This window comes from Spea bombifrons, chromosome 13 (assembly GCF_027358695.1).
Source record: "Spea bombifrons isolate aSpeBom1 chromosome 13, aSpeBom1.2.pri, whole genome shotgun sequence".
NCBI lineage: Eukaryota > Metazoa > Chordata > Amphibia > Anura > Pelobatidae > Spea > Spea bombifrons.
Genome location: NC_071099.1, coordinates 19,408,207 through 19,422,757, shown reverse-complemented (window position 1 = coordinate 19,422,757; position 14,551 = coordinate 19,408,207). Strand labels below are relative to the sequence as shown.

General features: G+C 43.0%; 2 protein-coding genes across 2 annotated transcripts; both read left to right on the top strand.

Moving 5' to 3' along the window:
* The first annotated feature begins 6 nt into the window (after positions 1–6).
* Positions 7–3,124, top strand: LOC128471857 (matrilin-4-like). The gene is made up of 5 exons (XM_053453834.1): positions 7–18; positions 278–682; positions 989–1,141; positions 1,574–1,669; positions 3,049–3,124. The coding sequence occupies exons 2-5, from the start codon at positions 517–519 to the stop codon at positions 3,114–3,116; spliced, it is 483 nt and encodes a 160-aa protein (XP_053309809.1). The 5' UTR covers positions 7–18; positions 278–516; the 3' UTR covers positions 3,117–3,124.
* Positions 3,125–11,174: 8,050 nt separating this feature from the next.
* Positions 11,175–13,280, top strand: LOC128471825 (potassium voltage-gated channel subfamily S member 1-like). Its single transcript, XM_053453803.1, has 2 exons — positions 11,175–12,140; positions 12,898–13,280. The coding sequence occupies exons 1-2, from the start codon at positions 11,175–11,177 to the stop codon at positions 13,276–13,278; spliced, it is 1,347 nt and encodes a 448-aa protein (XP_053309778.1). The 3' UTR covers positions 13,279–13,280.
* Positions 13,281–14,551: the final 1,271 nt, after the last annotated feature.

Here is a 14,551-nt window from a genome sequence, read left to right as displayed (position 1 = left end):
ATGGAAAGACTTGTAACAGTAAGTATTAACAACAATGACAGACGTAACTGTTATATTTTCCATATGGAATAGAATATCGCTGCATGATTCCCAGTGGCTAAAAGGGTTTGGGATACCACTACACATAACAGCAGTAATTGTGTTTTTGTTATGTGGGTCCCTCTAACAAATCTATATGTAGCTAGACAATAATAATAAGAATAATAATAATAATAATAACTGCAAACACAGAGTGCCTCTGCAGAAATCTCAATGTCTTCTGATCTTTCTGTTCTAGAATGCTCAACTGGTAACATTGACCTTGTATTTGTCATCGATGGTTCCAAGAGTGTCCGACCACACAACTTCGAGCTTGTCAAGCAGTTTGTCATAAAGATCGTGGACAGCCTGGCCATTTCTGCTCACGGCACGCACGTCGGCTTGGTTCAGTACTCTAGTCGGGTTCGCACGGAGTTTTCTCTCGGCCAGTTTCAAACAGCCAAAGATATCAAAAATGCCGTGACGAATATACAGTATATGGAGAAAGGTACGATGACCGGGCTGGCACTCAAGCATATGGTAGAGCACAGCTTCTCAGAAGAAGAAGGAGCCAGGAAAAATATTCCAAAAATCGGTCTGGTATTCACCGACGGTCGTTCTCAAGATGATATCTCTGAATGGGCTAAAAAAGCTAAGGATGCAGGTAAGAAAATAACATTCAGTTCTATATATATGTTCCTCTATATTTACCCTAACACATGTCCTATAAAAAAATGGAAAAAGAGTTAAAAATAGTGATACATTTTACAGTTCATGAATCTGGACCAGTTTTTTTTTATATTGTCATTAAAGTCTAGGGATTTAAATTATATACTCAATTAATTGCAATTATCTGGAATAAACGAACCACTTTTCTCCCAGTTAATAGCATAATGGTTCTTATTTGCCTTATCTTTTTTATTATGTAGCGTTCTGACATTTGTTTTTGCTTTTTCTCTGTGCGTTGTAGGTATTACTATGTACGCCGTCGGTGTTGGTAAGGCAGTGGAAGATGAGTTAAATGAGATCGCGTCGGAGCCAGTAAGCAAGCATTCTTTCTACACGGCAGATTTTGGCACCGTTAATCTCATTGCAGAAGATCTGAAACTCAACATCTGTCCAGGTAAAATCGGTTATCATGAATGTCCTGTGTAATTGGACACCGCGCTACACAACGCTACACAATTCTTCATTCACAGTTTCATAGTACTGTCCCGAAGTTTTCAGTTGTCAGTAGGAGGGTTCAGAACTATTTTATTTGCATTAGTGATCCCTGTATAAAATAAAACAATGAAACCTGATAAAGTCATATTGGGCCACAATAAGTCTTTTTTGTCAAATATGGGCCAACGCAGAAAAAGATGTAAAGTCACAAAAGCTTTTGGAACCTCAGGTCTCTTCCTCTGAAGGATTCCAGCGGACGTCCCAAAAGCTTATCTGACTTTACATGTTTTTGCAAATTGACCAAATACAACGTATAGACTTCAGGACTTGGAATCTGAATGCAATGAAACGTAGGAACGCATCGTTAACGGGTCACGCTTTGTATTTTCAGAGGAAATAAAGGGTGAAACGGAGATTAAGAATCCATGCGACTGCGAACACCTGGTCAACTTTCAGTCAAGCACCCTAACTACGCTTGGAAACCTCGCTGAAAAACATATCCTTTTCTTTTATTGATATAAATCAGAGGTTTAGAGCTTCTCATGTAAAATAAACTGAATTATTTTCAGGGCTTTGTTGTAAACGTGATTAATAAACATAAGAGCGCATTAAGGGGTATTCACTAACTCGGTAGTTTAAAGGAAAGCAGAACTTCCCCGATTCAGTAAGCTTCGTAAATCATTCATCATGATTATCAATGGATTTACAGTCTGCATTACGGCCCCCTGGGTATTTATTAGATGGATCCACAAAAACATTCATTGATCCCTCTATTAGCGGATCCGGGTAGCTCAATACTCCTCCTCCTCCTCCTCCTCCTCCTCCTCCTCCTCCTCCTCCTCCTCCTCCTCCTCCTCCTCCTCCTCCTCCTCCTCCTCCTCCTCCTCCTCCTCCTCCTCCTCCTCCTCCTCCTCCTCCTCCTCCTCCTCCTCCTCCTCCTCCTCCTCCTCCTCCTCCTCCTCCTCCTCCTCCTCCTCCTCCTCCTCCTCCTCCTCCTCCTCCTCCTCCTCCTCCTCCTCCTCCTCCTCCTCCTCCTCCTCCTCCTCCTCCTCCTCCTCCTCCTCCTCCTCCTCCTCCTCCTCCTCCTCCTCCTCCTCCTCCTCCTCCTCCTCCTCCTCCTCCTCCTCCTCCTCCTCCTCCTCCTCCTCCTCCTCCTCCTCCTCCTCCTCCTCCTCCTCCTCCTCCTCCTCCTCCTCCTCCTCCTCCTCCTCCTCCTCCTCCTCCTCCTCCTCCTCCTCCTCCTCCTCCTCCTCCTCCTCCTCCTCCTCCTCCTCCTCCTCCTCCTCCTCCTCCTCCTCCTCCTCCTCCTCCTCCTCCTCCTCCTCCTCCTCCTCCTCCTCCTCCTCCTCCTCCTCCTCCTCCTCCTCCTCCTCCTCCTCCTCCTCCTCCTCCTCCTCCTCCTCCTCCTCCTCCTCCTCCTCCTCCTCCTCCTCCTCCTCCTCCTCCTCCTCCTCCTCCTCCTCCTCCTCCTCCTCCTCCTCCTCCTCCTCCTCCTCCTCCTCCTCCTCCTCCTCCTCCTCCTCCTCCTCCTCCTCCTCCTCCTCCTCCTCCTCCTCCTCCTCCTCCTCCTCCTCCTCCTCCTCCTCCTCCTCCTCCTCCTCCTCCTCCTCCTCCTCCTCCTCCTCCTCCTCCTCCTCCTCCTCCTCCTCCTCCTCCTCCTCCTCCTCCTCCTCCTCCTCCTCCTCCTCCTCCATACATACATACATACATACATACATACATACATACATACATACATACATACATACATACATACATACATACATACATACATACATACATACATACATACATACATACATTCCCATCATAGAAAACAGAACATAAATCGCGTGTTTTACTAAAAATATCAGTGTATTCTTTAACGATACTCACTCGCTCAGCTGACAGCAAGACTTGAAAATCTGGAAACCCAGCTGGCCAACAAGAAATGAAGAACTTCTTCACAAGACAACCTAAATAAATCTGCTACAGCAGGAAAGGGTTAATGTGGCTTCTTTATTTACAGCAAGCGGTATTGTTTCATAACCCTCTGAAGGAGGCATAGATATACATGCCAAGAAGAGATGTAAAACTATCCGTATTATAAATAAATGTGAATAGAATGTTTATTATTATTATTTTTTATTATTTTTATTTCTGAAACTTTTCTCATTTAACATTTTTTTCTTTAGGAATTGGGGGGGGGAAACAGTAGTTTGTAGCGATTAATTATAATTTTATGTGCCGCCTTTTAAAGAAAAAACCAAACATTTTAATATTCGGTTTGACAGATTGTCTTTGGTAGATTAGATTCGTACGCTTGCCAGACGTCTCTGCTAGATTTCTGTCATTTTGGGGCATTTTTCTTTAAAGCCATGGGGAGAGTCTGGCAATCCTCGGTTTGGATAGTTTGTTGCAAGAAAGCTCACTTCTTAGATGAAAATAACTTGGAAAACAGTTTTTCGGTTATATTATCGGCTATTTAACTAAATTGCGATCGCTCAGTCTGCTAAATCTGTAGTAATTCTACCAAGCGATCGAGGGAATGACTTAAAGAAAAGAAGAAATACGTTCTTTCCACCACTTATTTTCTTGTTCATAATTCATCAGATCCGTATTAAAGTTTGGAGACCTGTGAGAAACCGCATTAAGTTTGTATTCAGTATTTTTTATGAATTACCCTGAATGTGTAATAAAGTCGTTTTCCAAATTCTGCATATTATTATTACGTTACTTTTTATATAAACAGGGGACATTAAAAAATATACATTTGATAAACGGCATTCCGTTGTTCTAATCAAAGTTTTGGATGTTTGAAGGAAACAACTACAATCAAAACTATACAAAGAGTGAATGATACGGCGATGACCGGGGGTCTGAAACCAGGAATTCTCCACCATAACCTTAAACATAAATCAATCTATAACATAATTCATATCTCCATTTAGATTCGCAGCGCCATACAGGCGGTCAGCTAGACATTTGGGGCACAAAAACTTGTAAAAGATACAGAAAAGCAAGTGCATAATCTGATTGTAACGGAGTGAAAGAGGTACATGATATTACAACATTAATTTATTTAAAAACGCAGGTTTAAAGCATGACCTTGCATCATGGGAGGTATATAATAAATAATATATTATATATAAATAATATTCACATTCACTATCCAGAGTTTAATGAAAGATGTCTGAAATACCTTATAAAAAGTCCTAGGGTACAATGTAGAGCCCCGTTTGCTTTTAAGATACCAGGGGCTGATAGAAACCATGGTACCGTTTCACCCATCGAGTCTTCTCGTCGTTTCCGGCTGTGATATCCTTATCATCATCTTCTGATGTCCGGGCCTTTTGTCTCTTCCATGAACGTTGAAATTTCCTCCCTGTGTTAATGATCCGTCTTAAACTGCAGAAAGTAAACGTCACTCAAAAGTTAGCAATTCAACTCCCTCCACAAAACGAAAACAACACAAAATCACAAACAACTCGCGTAAACGCACAAACGTCTAGCATGGCAAGAGAGCCGAGAAAACCTTTCCGCTCCCCGTTTACAAAGACAGAAGAACAAACCGGCTGCCACCAAAGGGGGGGGGAGTCACCTGGAGATGAATAATTGTTGAAGTTATTATGGCTGCTCCCAGCGGTACACATGTACGGTTAGCTTACGCTTCATGCTTTCTTTCATCAAATAACACCATTTTACTATCAGATTTTTTGCTGGAAAATGACAAATCCTCTTAAAAGACAGATCCCTCCTTAGCATTAAGTTGTGAATTTGGTTGTAACCGATGCAAAAAGCAAGTTCTTCTCTCGAGGTAACATGTATAAAGATAAAAACAGCGAGCATAAAGCGTTCCAAGCGCGTATCATAAGGTAACAGCCGCTTCTTAGGAAAATAAAAGTACAACCTGGGTGTTAGAGAGACCGACCGCCCGCAGCGTAGGTGTAACTGCAGCAGATCCCAACGTTATTGGCCGCCCAGCATCCTATGGAGCCACTGCTAAAATGGGTCTACTAGGGGAGCCTGGTTCATCGGTAGCTTCCTCGGGACAGACTTTTTACGCTGGCCGTTTGCCAGTCTGCGTGTTATTAGCCTTAGGCCACCATCATTCTTTTGTACCGTCTGATTTCGTTTAATCATCGCTGGACCATCGCTTAGAGTGAGCCCTGGCCATCGCCATCAGATGCATCTGGAAAAAGAAAGATAGAATAAATATTCCGACTGAGCGCTTAAACGCATGACTTGCGCAATCTCCAATGATATTCTGAAACAAAAGAAAAACAGTTTGATTGCAGATTAAGAGTCATTTATAATAAATTCATAAAGACAGCTAAACTAATATGAATGTTTTTAATATTTACTAAAAGTGTACGATTAGCAAAAAAGGTCAGGTTGACCAACACCGCCGCCTTGTGGTCAATTTTTATTACTGCGCCACAGACAAAATAATTGTGTTCTGGAAAATTGTTGCATAATAAGAAACAATGTTATTAGGTTGAAACGAAGAGAATGTTGTAAACATTTTCACATCTGTTGTGTGGAAATAAAAGGGACTGGAAAACTAATTTGCGAAAAGAATGCTTTGTATTATTTCCAGTTCTAATTTGTTTGCTTACCGTAAAAACACGTTGGGTCACTTAAATCCAATTATCACGAGGCAAAGACAAAGAGTTTGTCTCCAAGCTTGGGCAATAAGTAGTATGAATAAAAAAACTCTTTTTAATTGGATCCAAACAGCCAATCCAAGCAGCGTCTGATTAAGAAGATCGCCAAGAGCCTCAAACTGAGCTGCAGCACGGGGGGGGGGGGGTTCACAGGACAGGTCCCACTCAGAGCAGGCCTCGCCACGGTCCACCAAAGAAGTTGAGTGCACGCGCTCAGCGTCATATCCAGAGGTTGTGTTTGGGAAGTAGAGGTATGAGTGCTGCCGGCATTGCTGCAGAGGTTGGGGGGGGTCGGGGGTCAGCCTGTCGGTGCTCAGACCGTACGCCGCACACCGCATCACATCGGTCTGCATGGCCGTCGTCCCAGAAGGAAGCCTCTTCTAAAGATGATGCACAAGAAAGCCTGCAAACAGACGAAGGACACGGATTACTGGAACCACGTCCTGAGGTCCGATGAGACCAAGATAAGCGTATTTGGTTCAGATGGTGTGAAGCGAGTGCGGCGCCAACCTGGTGAGGAGTACAAAGACAAGCGTGTCTTCCCTACAGTCAGGCATGGTGGTGGGAGCATCATGGTCTGGGCCGGCATGAGGGCCGCCGGCACTGGGGAGCTGTGGTTTATTGAGGGAACCATGAATGCCAACGTGTGCCGTGACATACTGAAACAGACATACCGCATCGCGGCTGCCGGAGAGGAGGATCCACATCCAGTATATTAAACATACAGTATATAGAAAAACATACATTGATGAGAGCTGCTGCACTTGGGCAGGAACATGAACACGCAAAGCACCCATGCGCCAGCCACCATTGGAACTCTGGGTTATTTACTGCATGCTGGGATCTTAAGTTGTAGGCAACCAGATATCTTTAATCCATGCATTCAGAATCAGGGCCTTCGTTAAATTCAGGTTTATGCCTGGAATTTTTAATACATCTTTAACAGCACAGCCATGTTCTATATCAGCAGAGATTCATTCGCGGCTTTGTTTTATTTAGCCGGGAATGGAATTAAATTGAGGCCGAATCCCAAACGCTACTCCTGATCCATATAAAACAATGCATATGTTTAATACGTAACGCATGCACATTAATTAAGCTTCAAAAGGAAACAAAATACTTACCTTATGGAGAAGCGGCAGCTCCAGGGCTGTGCGCCGGCCGGCTTCTTGAAGCAGCCAATCAGTGAATGAAACTCCCGTGGAAATCTCCTGCGCGGCCACTAAAAGAAGAGGGCTAAATACGTTTAAGGGGTAAATACATTTTTAAATTCCATGGGATTACTCAGCAATCATTAAATACCATGGTAGGGAAAAAAGTCCCGCGACTGGCAGCTCAGTCCCGCCATCAATACTCATCTGTTTTGCAAGGAGGAATTATTTTGCATGCATGTCTTAAATTAAAAAATATACTTCATGCGCTGACTTTTTGAGTATATTCTGTCCGCTGGAATTATTATTAAACCCTGCCAGATCCCGTCCGTTCCGATGACACCGAAAATGCCGAGCAGGCTAACAAACCATCAGATGGAAAAAGATTGCGGTTTTACGCATAATACTCTCCGGATCACCGACACAGCGGGGAAAGAATTATTATTTAAAAGAAGAAGAAAATCTTCAACCGTTACGCAGTATATTATAGATTTTTGTACGTAATGTTTATTCCTATAAGCCTCTTTTCACAACAAAAATAAATAGGGAACGGTTTTGGAGTCATGTGACTTGCCCTAGGGGCTGCTGGGACATCGTATCGGGCCAAAAGGAATAGCTTACAGCATCACAAGGTCCCAAATGCCCAAACTCATAAGAGTCGTTCCACCCTTGGGTTCAGGTCCCGTACGGGAGATATGGGGGATAAAACGTAGAAACGGAGCATTAAACAATCGTTTCGTTTTACCAGCGGCGAGCGAGAACGTGAGATCGGCCGAGACGAGGAGCGTTTTAAAGGCTGCTTCCATACGGCGGGGTCTCTTTTTTTTTGCAACGCTACCTTTAGTGAAACAGAAATAGCAAGGAATGTCAGAAAACATCAATACATTTCTCATAAATCATAATCCGGCGTCTGGCGCCCTGGAGGGAGGCAGAATTCCTGCCCTATGAAATAACAACAAAGAAAATTATTTTACAAACATTTATGAGAAAAAAATACTCAAGCCTCGAAAAAAGAGACTGTTTGGCAATTATTTCAAAGGATCTCAGAGGTCCTGAAAAAGCTACTGGGATCGGAATAAGAAATTTCCCTAATTATGAAAAACACCGGCAATGCATACGTCGCTCCCTGCATTGGATGAAAGTTTTTGTCGGACCGTCCTAAAACCTACGCAACTCTGAGTAACGGCCCAAAAGCAGGTACCCTGGTTCCTTCCCTCTGCATTGATTGCCAAGTCAAACGTCCACTATATGGACAGAAGTATCGGGAACTTGGTCTGCGTCTAGTAGCTCAGATCTGTTATTTTGGCCCAAAAGACGAACAAAAAGCCAGGACGTAGCCGTCAGTTTGTACAAATTTATATACACGCTATACAAACAAATGTATTGGGACAAATGACCTAAATACAGAGACGTTCACATCTAGCTGGTCCCCCTTTGTAGCCATAACACTCTTCTGGGAGGCTTTCCACCAGATTTTGGAGAGTTTTTGGGGTATTTTTGCCCATGGGGTTGAACGAGACGCCCGGTCAAGTTTTTCTACACTAAACTCATCCAACCATGACTTTGGGGACCTGGGGCACAATCATACTGGAATAGAAAAGGGCCTCCTCCAGACTATTCCCCCAACACTGGAACCATAGCATTGTCCAAAATGTATGCTGAAGGGGACGAGACACAGACATTTGGGACAATGCTGTTTCCAGCTGTGTGAGAACGGTTTGGTTGTCTTTCCTTTCAGTTATTAGCAGGAACAAACAATCTTTACTAATCGGTCTCAAACATTGCTGGGTGCAAGCGGGACCAGGAAGACGCAGAAGAATAAAAAAGAAAGAAAAGATGCAGAAAATTCGTAGGTAAGTTTCATCATTGCTGAATTTACATACCCAGCCCGGCACGTCTCCCGTCTTCATCGGTCCGGAGGGCATTGCTGGCGTTTCTTTCGTACCCAGCAAGCATTCTGCGTTCCTAGAGAATAGGAGAGTCAGCGCGGGACGCAGGAACAGAGTCAATTTCAGTCATCTCATGCTTTTTTAGGCAAATTATGGTCGATTGTCCCGCTTTCTGACCTAAACCCCTCTGTCCGTCCTTCCATCTCTGACATCTCTTACGCTTTTTTGTAGACGGTAAGGATGTTTGCTGGGGATGAGTACATTCTTCTTCTTCTTCTTCTTCTTCTACATTCCTTGCTCGGTTAGATAAATGGCCACGGATAGGCCACATACATCGTAGTAGAGCCATACCCTTTATCCATGCCTCTGATATTACCCGTATGAGGCGGCCCATAACACATAGCTTATTATATGATACTTTATACACATGTTACATTTAATTAGAATATATTTTGATATCGTGATCATTTCCTTCGTAATTAATTTAAGTAAAGGGCGCCATTAAACAAGCCTCTGCCTTCTAACAAGAGGTTAACAATCTAGGAGTCCACGGCTGATCTGCCTGGAAATGTTCGTGCCGTACATCAATATTTAAGTAACTCGATCTAACTACAAGTCTAAGGAAAGCAGGGAGGAGATTCGGACGGCAGAAGCGCTGCTCTTTAAATCGCTCTGAAGCACTTCATCCTTTTTTAAGGTCACATTCATTGACTCCTGCAGTCCTTGCCGTTCACCATTATTTGGCGAATCCGGGTTTTTCCCTATTTATAGCCGGAGTTTTTGGCTGCGGAATGTTTATAATGTTTGATGTTCCATAACCACAAACCTCTGTGAAAAGGGGAACTGGGAATTTGACATTTTTCGGAAGCAGGTAAGCAATCTACCCCGTCTGCTTTCGCTGCGTGGTTTTTATTACACACTTTTTTTTTGGTTTCTACGTTTGTCTGCTTCCCCTGCGAATGCTCAGATATAACATTAGTTCAGCTGTATTTCGGTTAAATAATATTTTTGTTTAATCATTTGGTAACATTTGTAGTATAATGTTTGTAAAGGTTTTACGTTGCTTTATCAGACATTTCTATCACTTTGTAGCTTTTATTCCTGGTCGCTAGAATCCTGGCACTGCATGAACCGGATTATATAAGAAACATCTAATATTCACACCCAGGTTCACTCACACTGCAGGAAAATACTAATTCTGTGCAAATTCTGCGCTTTCTACAGTTTTCTGCGTTTTCCATCATGACATAAATAGCAACTGAAATATTAAGTTACTTTTAGTATAGATTTCTGTGATTAAACAGCAAGATAACGCTATTTCTAAATAAATATATCGTCAATGTATCATTTCCACCACGTTCCCTATCGCCAGTATATTACTTTAGGGCAGTAAATAAAATCCATAGCTCTGTTCACTACGTAAATATGGTTTAAGGGACAATTTAGCAGTTATGGCATTTAATGGATCCTTTGGAAACTGAAATGCACTTTACATTTACATCGAAGTGTTAAAATTCAGGGGGAGAGCCGGTAACCGGTATACATGTACAGCGTGACCTATAGGTGACACATTATATATATCTATATATAGTTTAGAATACTCATACGATACGAGGCAGGGATGGGGGATGGGAATGCTGTTTGGGGTTGGTGGTATATATAAGATCTTTAAGCAAATTAGGCCAAAACACCTTTAAACATGAAAAAAAAATGATTAAAGCAAACACCGATATGAACATTTTGTATTCCTGTTTGATTTATAAAAACGACAACCCCTGCGATGCGGGGGGGGGGGGGGGTTGCAGAAACGTATGGGAACGTTAATTCAACAACACCTGCGATGCAGGGCGAGGGGGGAATGGGAGTGAGAAGCGGACAAACTCTGCTCCCTCGACCTGAAGACCCGGAGACTCCGGCAAACCAAGACTTCCCAGTTATTCCTATTGTTTCCGAATCTGTTACTCAAAACACAATGAACACCACGTATGTTTGCTCCATAAGTGCGTCCGTTACGTGCCGCTACCCAGATGATTCTGTTGGTTCTTAGAATTCCATTGGCCGATACAGAACGAGCCGAATTTATAGAATTATATAAGCAGTTCTATAACAAAAAACCCAACCCGCTACCATATGACATATGGTTTGATTTTGAAACATTAAAGGTTTGTGTTTAGTTTTCATAGAAAAACTGTGACTGACTGAAAATGGTAAAAATGTCTCACTTCAGAGCGTCTCCGTCACTAACGGCATTTTCTTGCTTCGCTTTTCAGATGCTATTTACGTCGGAGGGTCTTTTACGGGCGACCATGGTCCATAAGAGCAAATCTTTCTGGATCGCCAATTTTAAAGATAACGCCCTTAACATCAACGTCGGCGGATTGAAAAAGCGCGTCAGTTCTATGACGCTCTCGCAGTTCCCCGACACCAGACTCGGACGGCTGCTGCTCTGCGAATCCGAGGAGTCCGTTCTCCAGATCTGCGATGACTACGACTTCGCCTCCAAGGAGTTTTACTTTGATCGCAACCCTGGGCTTTTCCCGTACGTCTTGTATTTTTACGAGACCGGCAAACTCCACCTGATGGAAGAGCTGTGCGCCTTCTCCTTCTCCCAAGAAATCGAGTACTGGGGCATCAGCGAGTTCTTCCTGGACTCGTGCTGCAGCTATCGATACCACGAGCGAAAGCTGGAGAGCAGGCGGCGGAACTGGGACGAGGAGAGCGAGGTGAGCAGCGTTGACACCTCGGTGGATGAGATCTCCGACTTTAACCACGACCTCATGCGCTTTAATACCTTGCAGTGTGGAAATTTGCGTAAACGACTTTGGCTCACGATGGAAAATCCGGGATATTCCATTCCGAGTAAAATATTTAGCTTCATCTCCATCTGCGTTGTGATTCTTTCTATCTCTACGATGTGCATCAACAGCATGCCGGAATACCAGAAGTTAGACAAGGACGACGTTCCCATCGACGACCCGATCCTCCACAATCTGGAGTACTTCTGTATATCTTGGTTTACGTTCGAGGTCTCGTCGAGATTGCTTCTCGCCCCAAACCTTAAGAAATTCTTCAAGCATCCGTTGAACATCATCGACATCGTATCCGTGCTGCCGTTCTACTTCACCCTCTTGGTGGACTTGACGGTTGGCAGCGATTACGAGCTGGGAAATCTGGGGAAAGTCGTTCAGGTATTTCGTCTGATGAGGATATTTCGGGTGCTGAAGCTGGCGCGGCATTCAACGGGACTTCGCTCGCTTGGAGCCACCTTAAAGGTAAAACAGGCAAAATACTTCAATTAAGTGTAGTTTCTTCCACTATAATCAGCCTTAAGAAAACTCTTTAAAGATATTTACAAAAACGTGTATTAGATTAAAACGGGAACTTATTATGTAATTATTGGGTGATGGTATAAAAAATCTATTATTTAGCTAAAGGTGCTTTGAGTCCCACTAGGAGAAGGCGATATATGAATACGCGTTATTATTATTATTATTATTATTATTACCATATATCTTGTGTTCTCATCCCCAAAGTGGTGCCATTGGCAAGGCTCTGGTTTGGTAAAGGAAATCCACTCCTGGCCGAGACAAATTCCCGTCTGTTTGTTCAGTCAGCGGTCTAACGAGAGACAAGAAAAACCGCAGGGATAACGGAACACAAATAAATAATCGTAATAAATAATGGATTTACCATTTGTTGAAATCTATTGGACCAAAAGGCTGCCTAAAAGAAAACGAAGCCACTAAACCACGAGCGGAGCCTGAAATAAATCTTAATCATCATTAATGTATAAAAATAATTCCAGCCACTACTATAGAATCTCTAAAGCTTTTACGCGTCAACCGTTTGTATCAGACCGATCTAATACGTCTGTATCGACAAAAATCATTGCTTATAAAATACTTTTTGTAAGAAAAAACGTAAGATAACAGAACAGAAAACAGATAAAATTATTGTTATATTGATAATGCAAGCAGGGCGAGTATAAAATGCATGAAATGTGTTTATTATGGGATTTTCCTTTTTCAGCATAGCTACAGAGAAGTAGGAATTTTACTTCTGTATCTGGCAGTCGGCGTCACGGTTTTTTCCGGAATGGCGTACACCGCGGAGAAGGACGAAGACACCGGATTCGACACAATTCCGTCCTGCTGGTGGTGGGGAACCGTAAGCATGACGACCGTCGGCTATGGAGACGTGGTGCCGGCCACGGTCGCCGGGAAGTTGGCTGCCTCCGGGTGCATCCTAGGCGGGATATTAGTGGTGGCCTTGCCTATAACAATCATATTCAACAAGTTTTCCCACTTCTACCGCAGACAGAAAGCCCTTGAAAACGCGGTAAGGAACAGCGATAGGAAACCAAGCGACGACCCAAGCGAGGCGGACGAGAAACTTTCTGAAGAGCTTTAAAAGACGATTACAGATCGGGAGCGCGGAGTTCACGCTTCGTCAGTCGGTTACCGGATCCAAGCGCAGCCAATCGCTCGCCCAGCAGACACAGAAAGGACAGATATACGTTATATCACCAAAAGGACAGTTTGGGTCAAAAACAGTTAGAAGGCAGTAAAAGTGTATTTTTCTTACCACCTATTGTTCTCGATCATCCAAAATATACCGCCACGCAACTTCGTATTATACATCACTTTTCCTAGTAGTAATACCAGGAAACCCCAGGGATTTGCCCCAAATCCTTTGATCGCATTTCGAATATTTTCTGTCTTCTTCTCCTACTTTTGCCCCGATCCACATCTTGCCTTAACACCGACGGATTCTACCTCCTGCGATGAAGTCCGATACCGGCCCTCGCGTGAAGGAAAGCTCTTGGGGAAGCGATAGGACCGGAGCCCGTCAGACGACTTCTTACGTACGACTAAAAATATCAGAAGGCTGGCAGCGGGAGAGATTTATTAAGGGACAGCAGATCTACAGACGCCAGCTTTCCAATCCAGCAGAGTTTGAGGAATCAAAGACTCCAGACTATAATCCACTTTATTTATTTACAACCTTTTCTTGGCTTATAAAATAATTCACTATAAATGCGCTGGTTGGCTAACGAGCCGAGGTATTCTTTTGTTAGGCTGACATACTTTAATCATGTATATTTCATATATAAATATACATATTGTTCATGCATTCTGTGTGAATATATATATATATATATATATATACACACACACACACACACACACACATACACACACACACATATACACAGATATATACACACACATATATACACACAGATATATACACATATACACACACAGATATATACACACATACACACATATATACACACACAGATATATACACACACACACACAGATATATACACACATACACACATATATACACACAGATATATACACACATACACACACACACAGATATATACACACATACACACATATATACACACACATATACACATATACACACAGATATATACACACACACACACATATATACACAGATATATACACACACACACACTTTCACTTACAGCCTAGATTGGTATACCTGAACGTGGATTTGTCACTAGCGTATAGATAATTAATGTTCTGAGGACTGATCTGTGCGTTCCTGTGGGGGCAGCGATGTATTTAGTGGGGGTGGCACCTTAGCTTTACCCCAAAAACCTACCAAAAAACGGAATGCCTTGCCACGCGCCGGCTGCTCTATG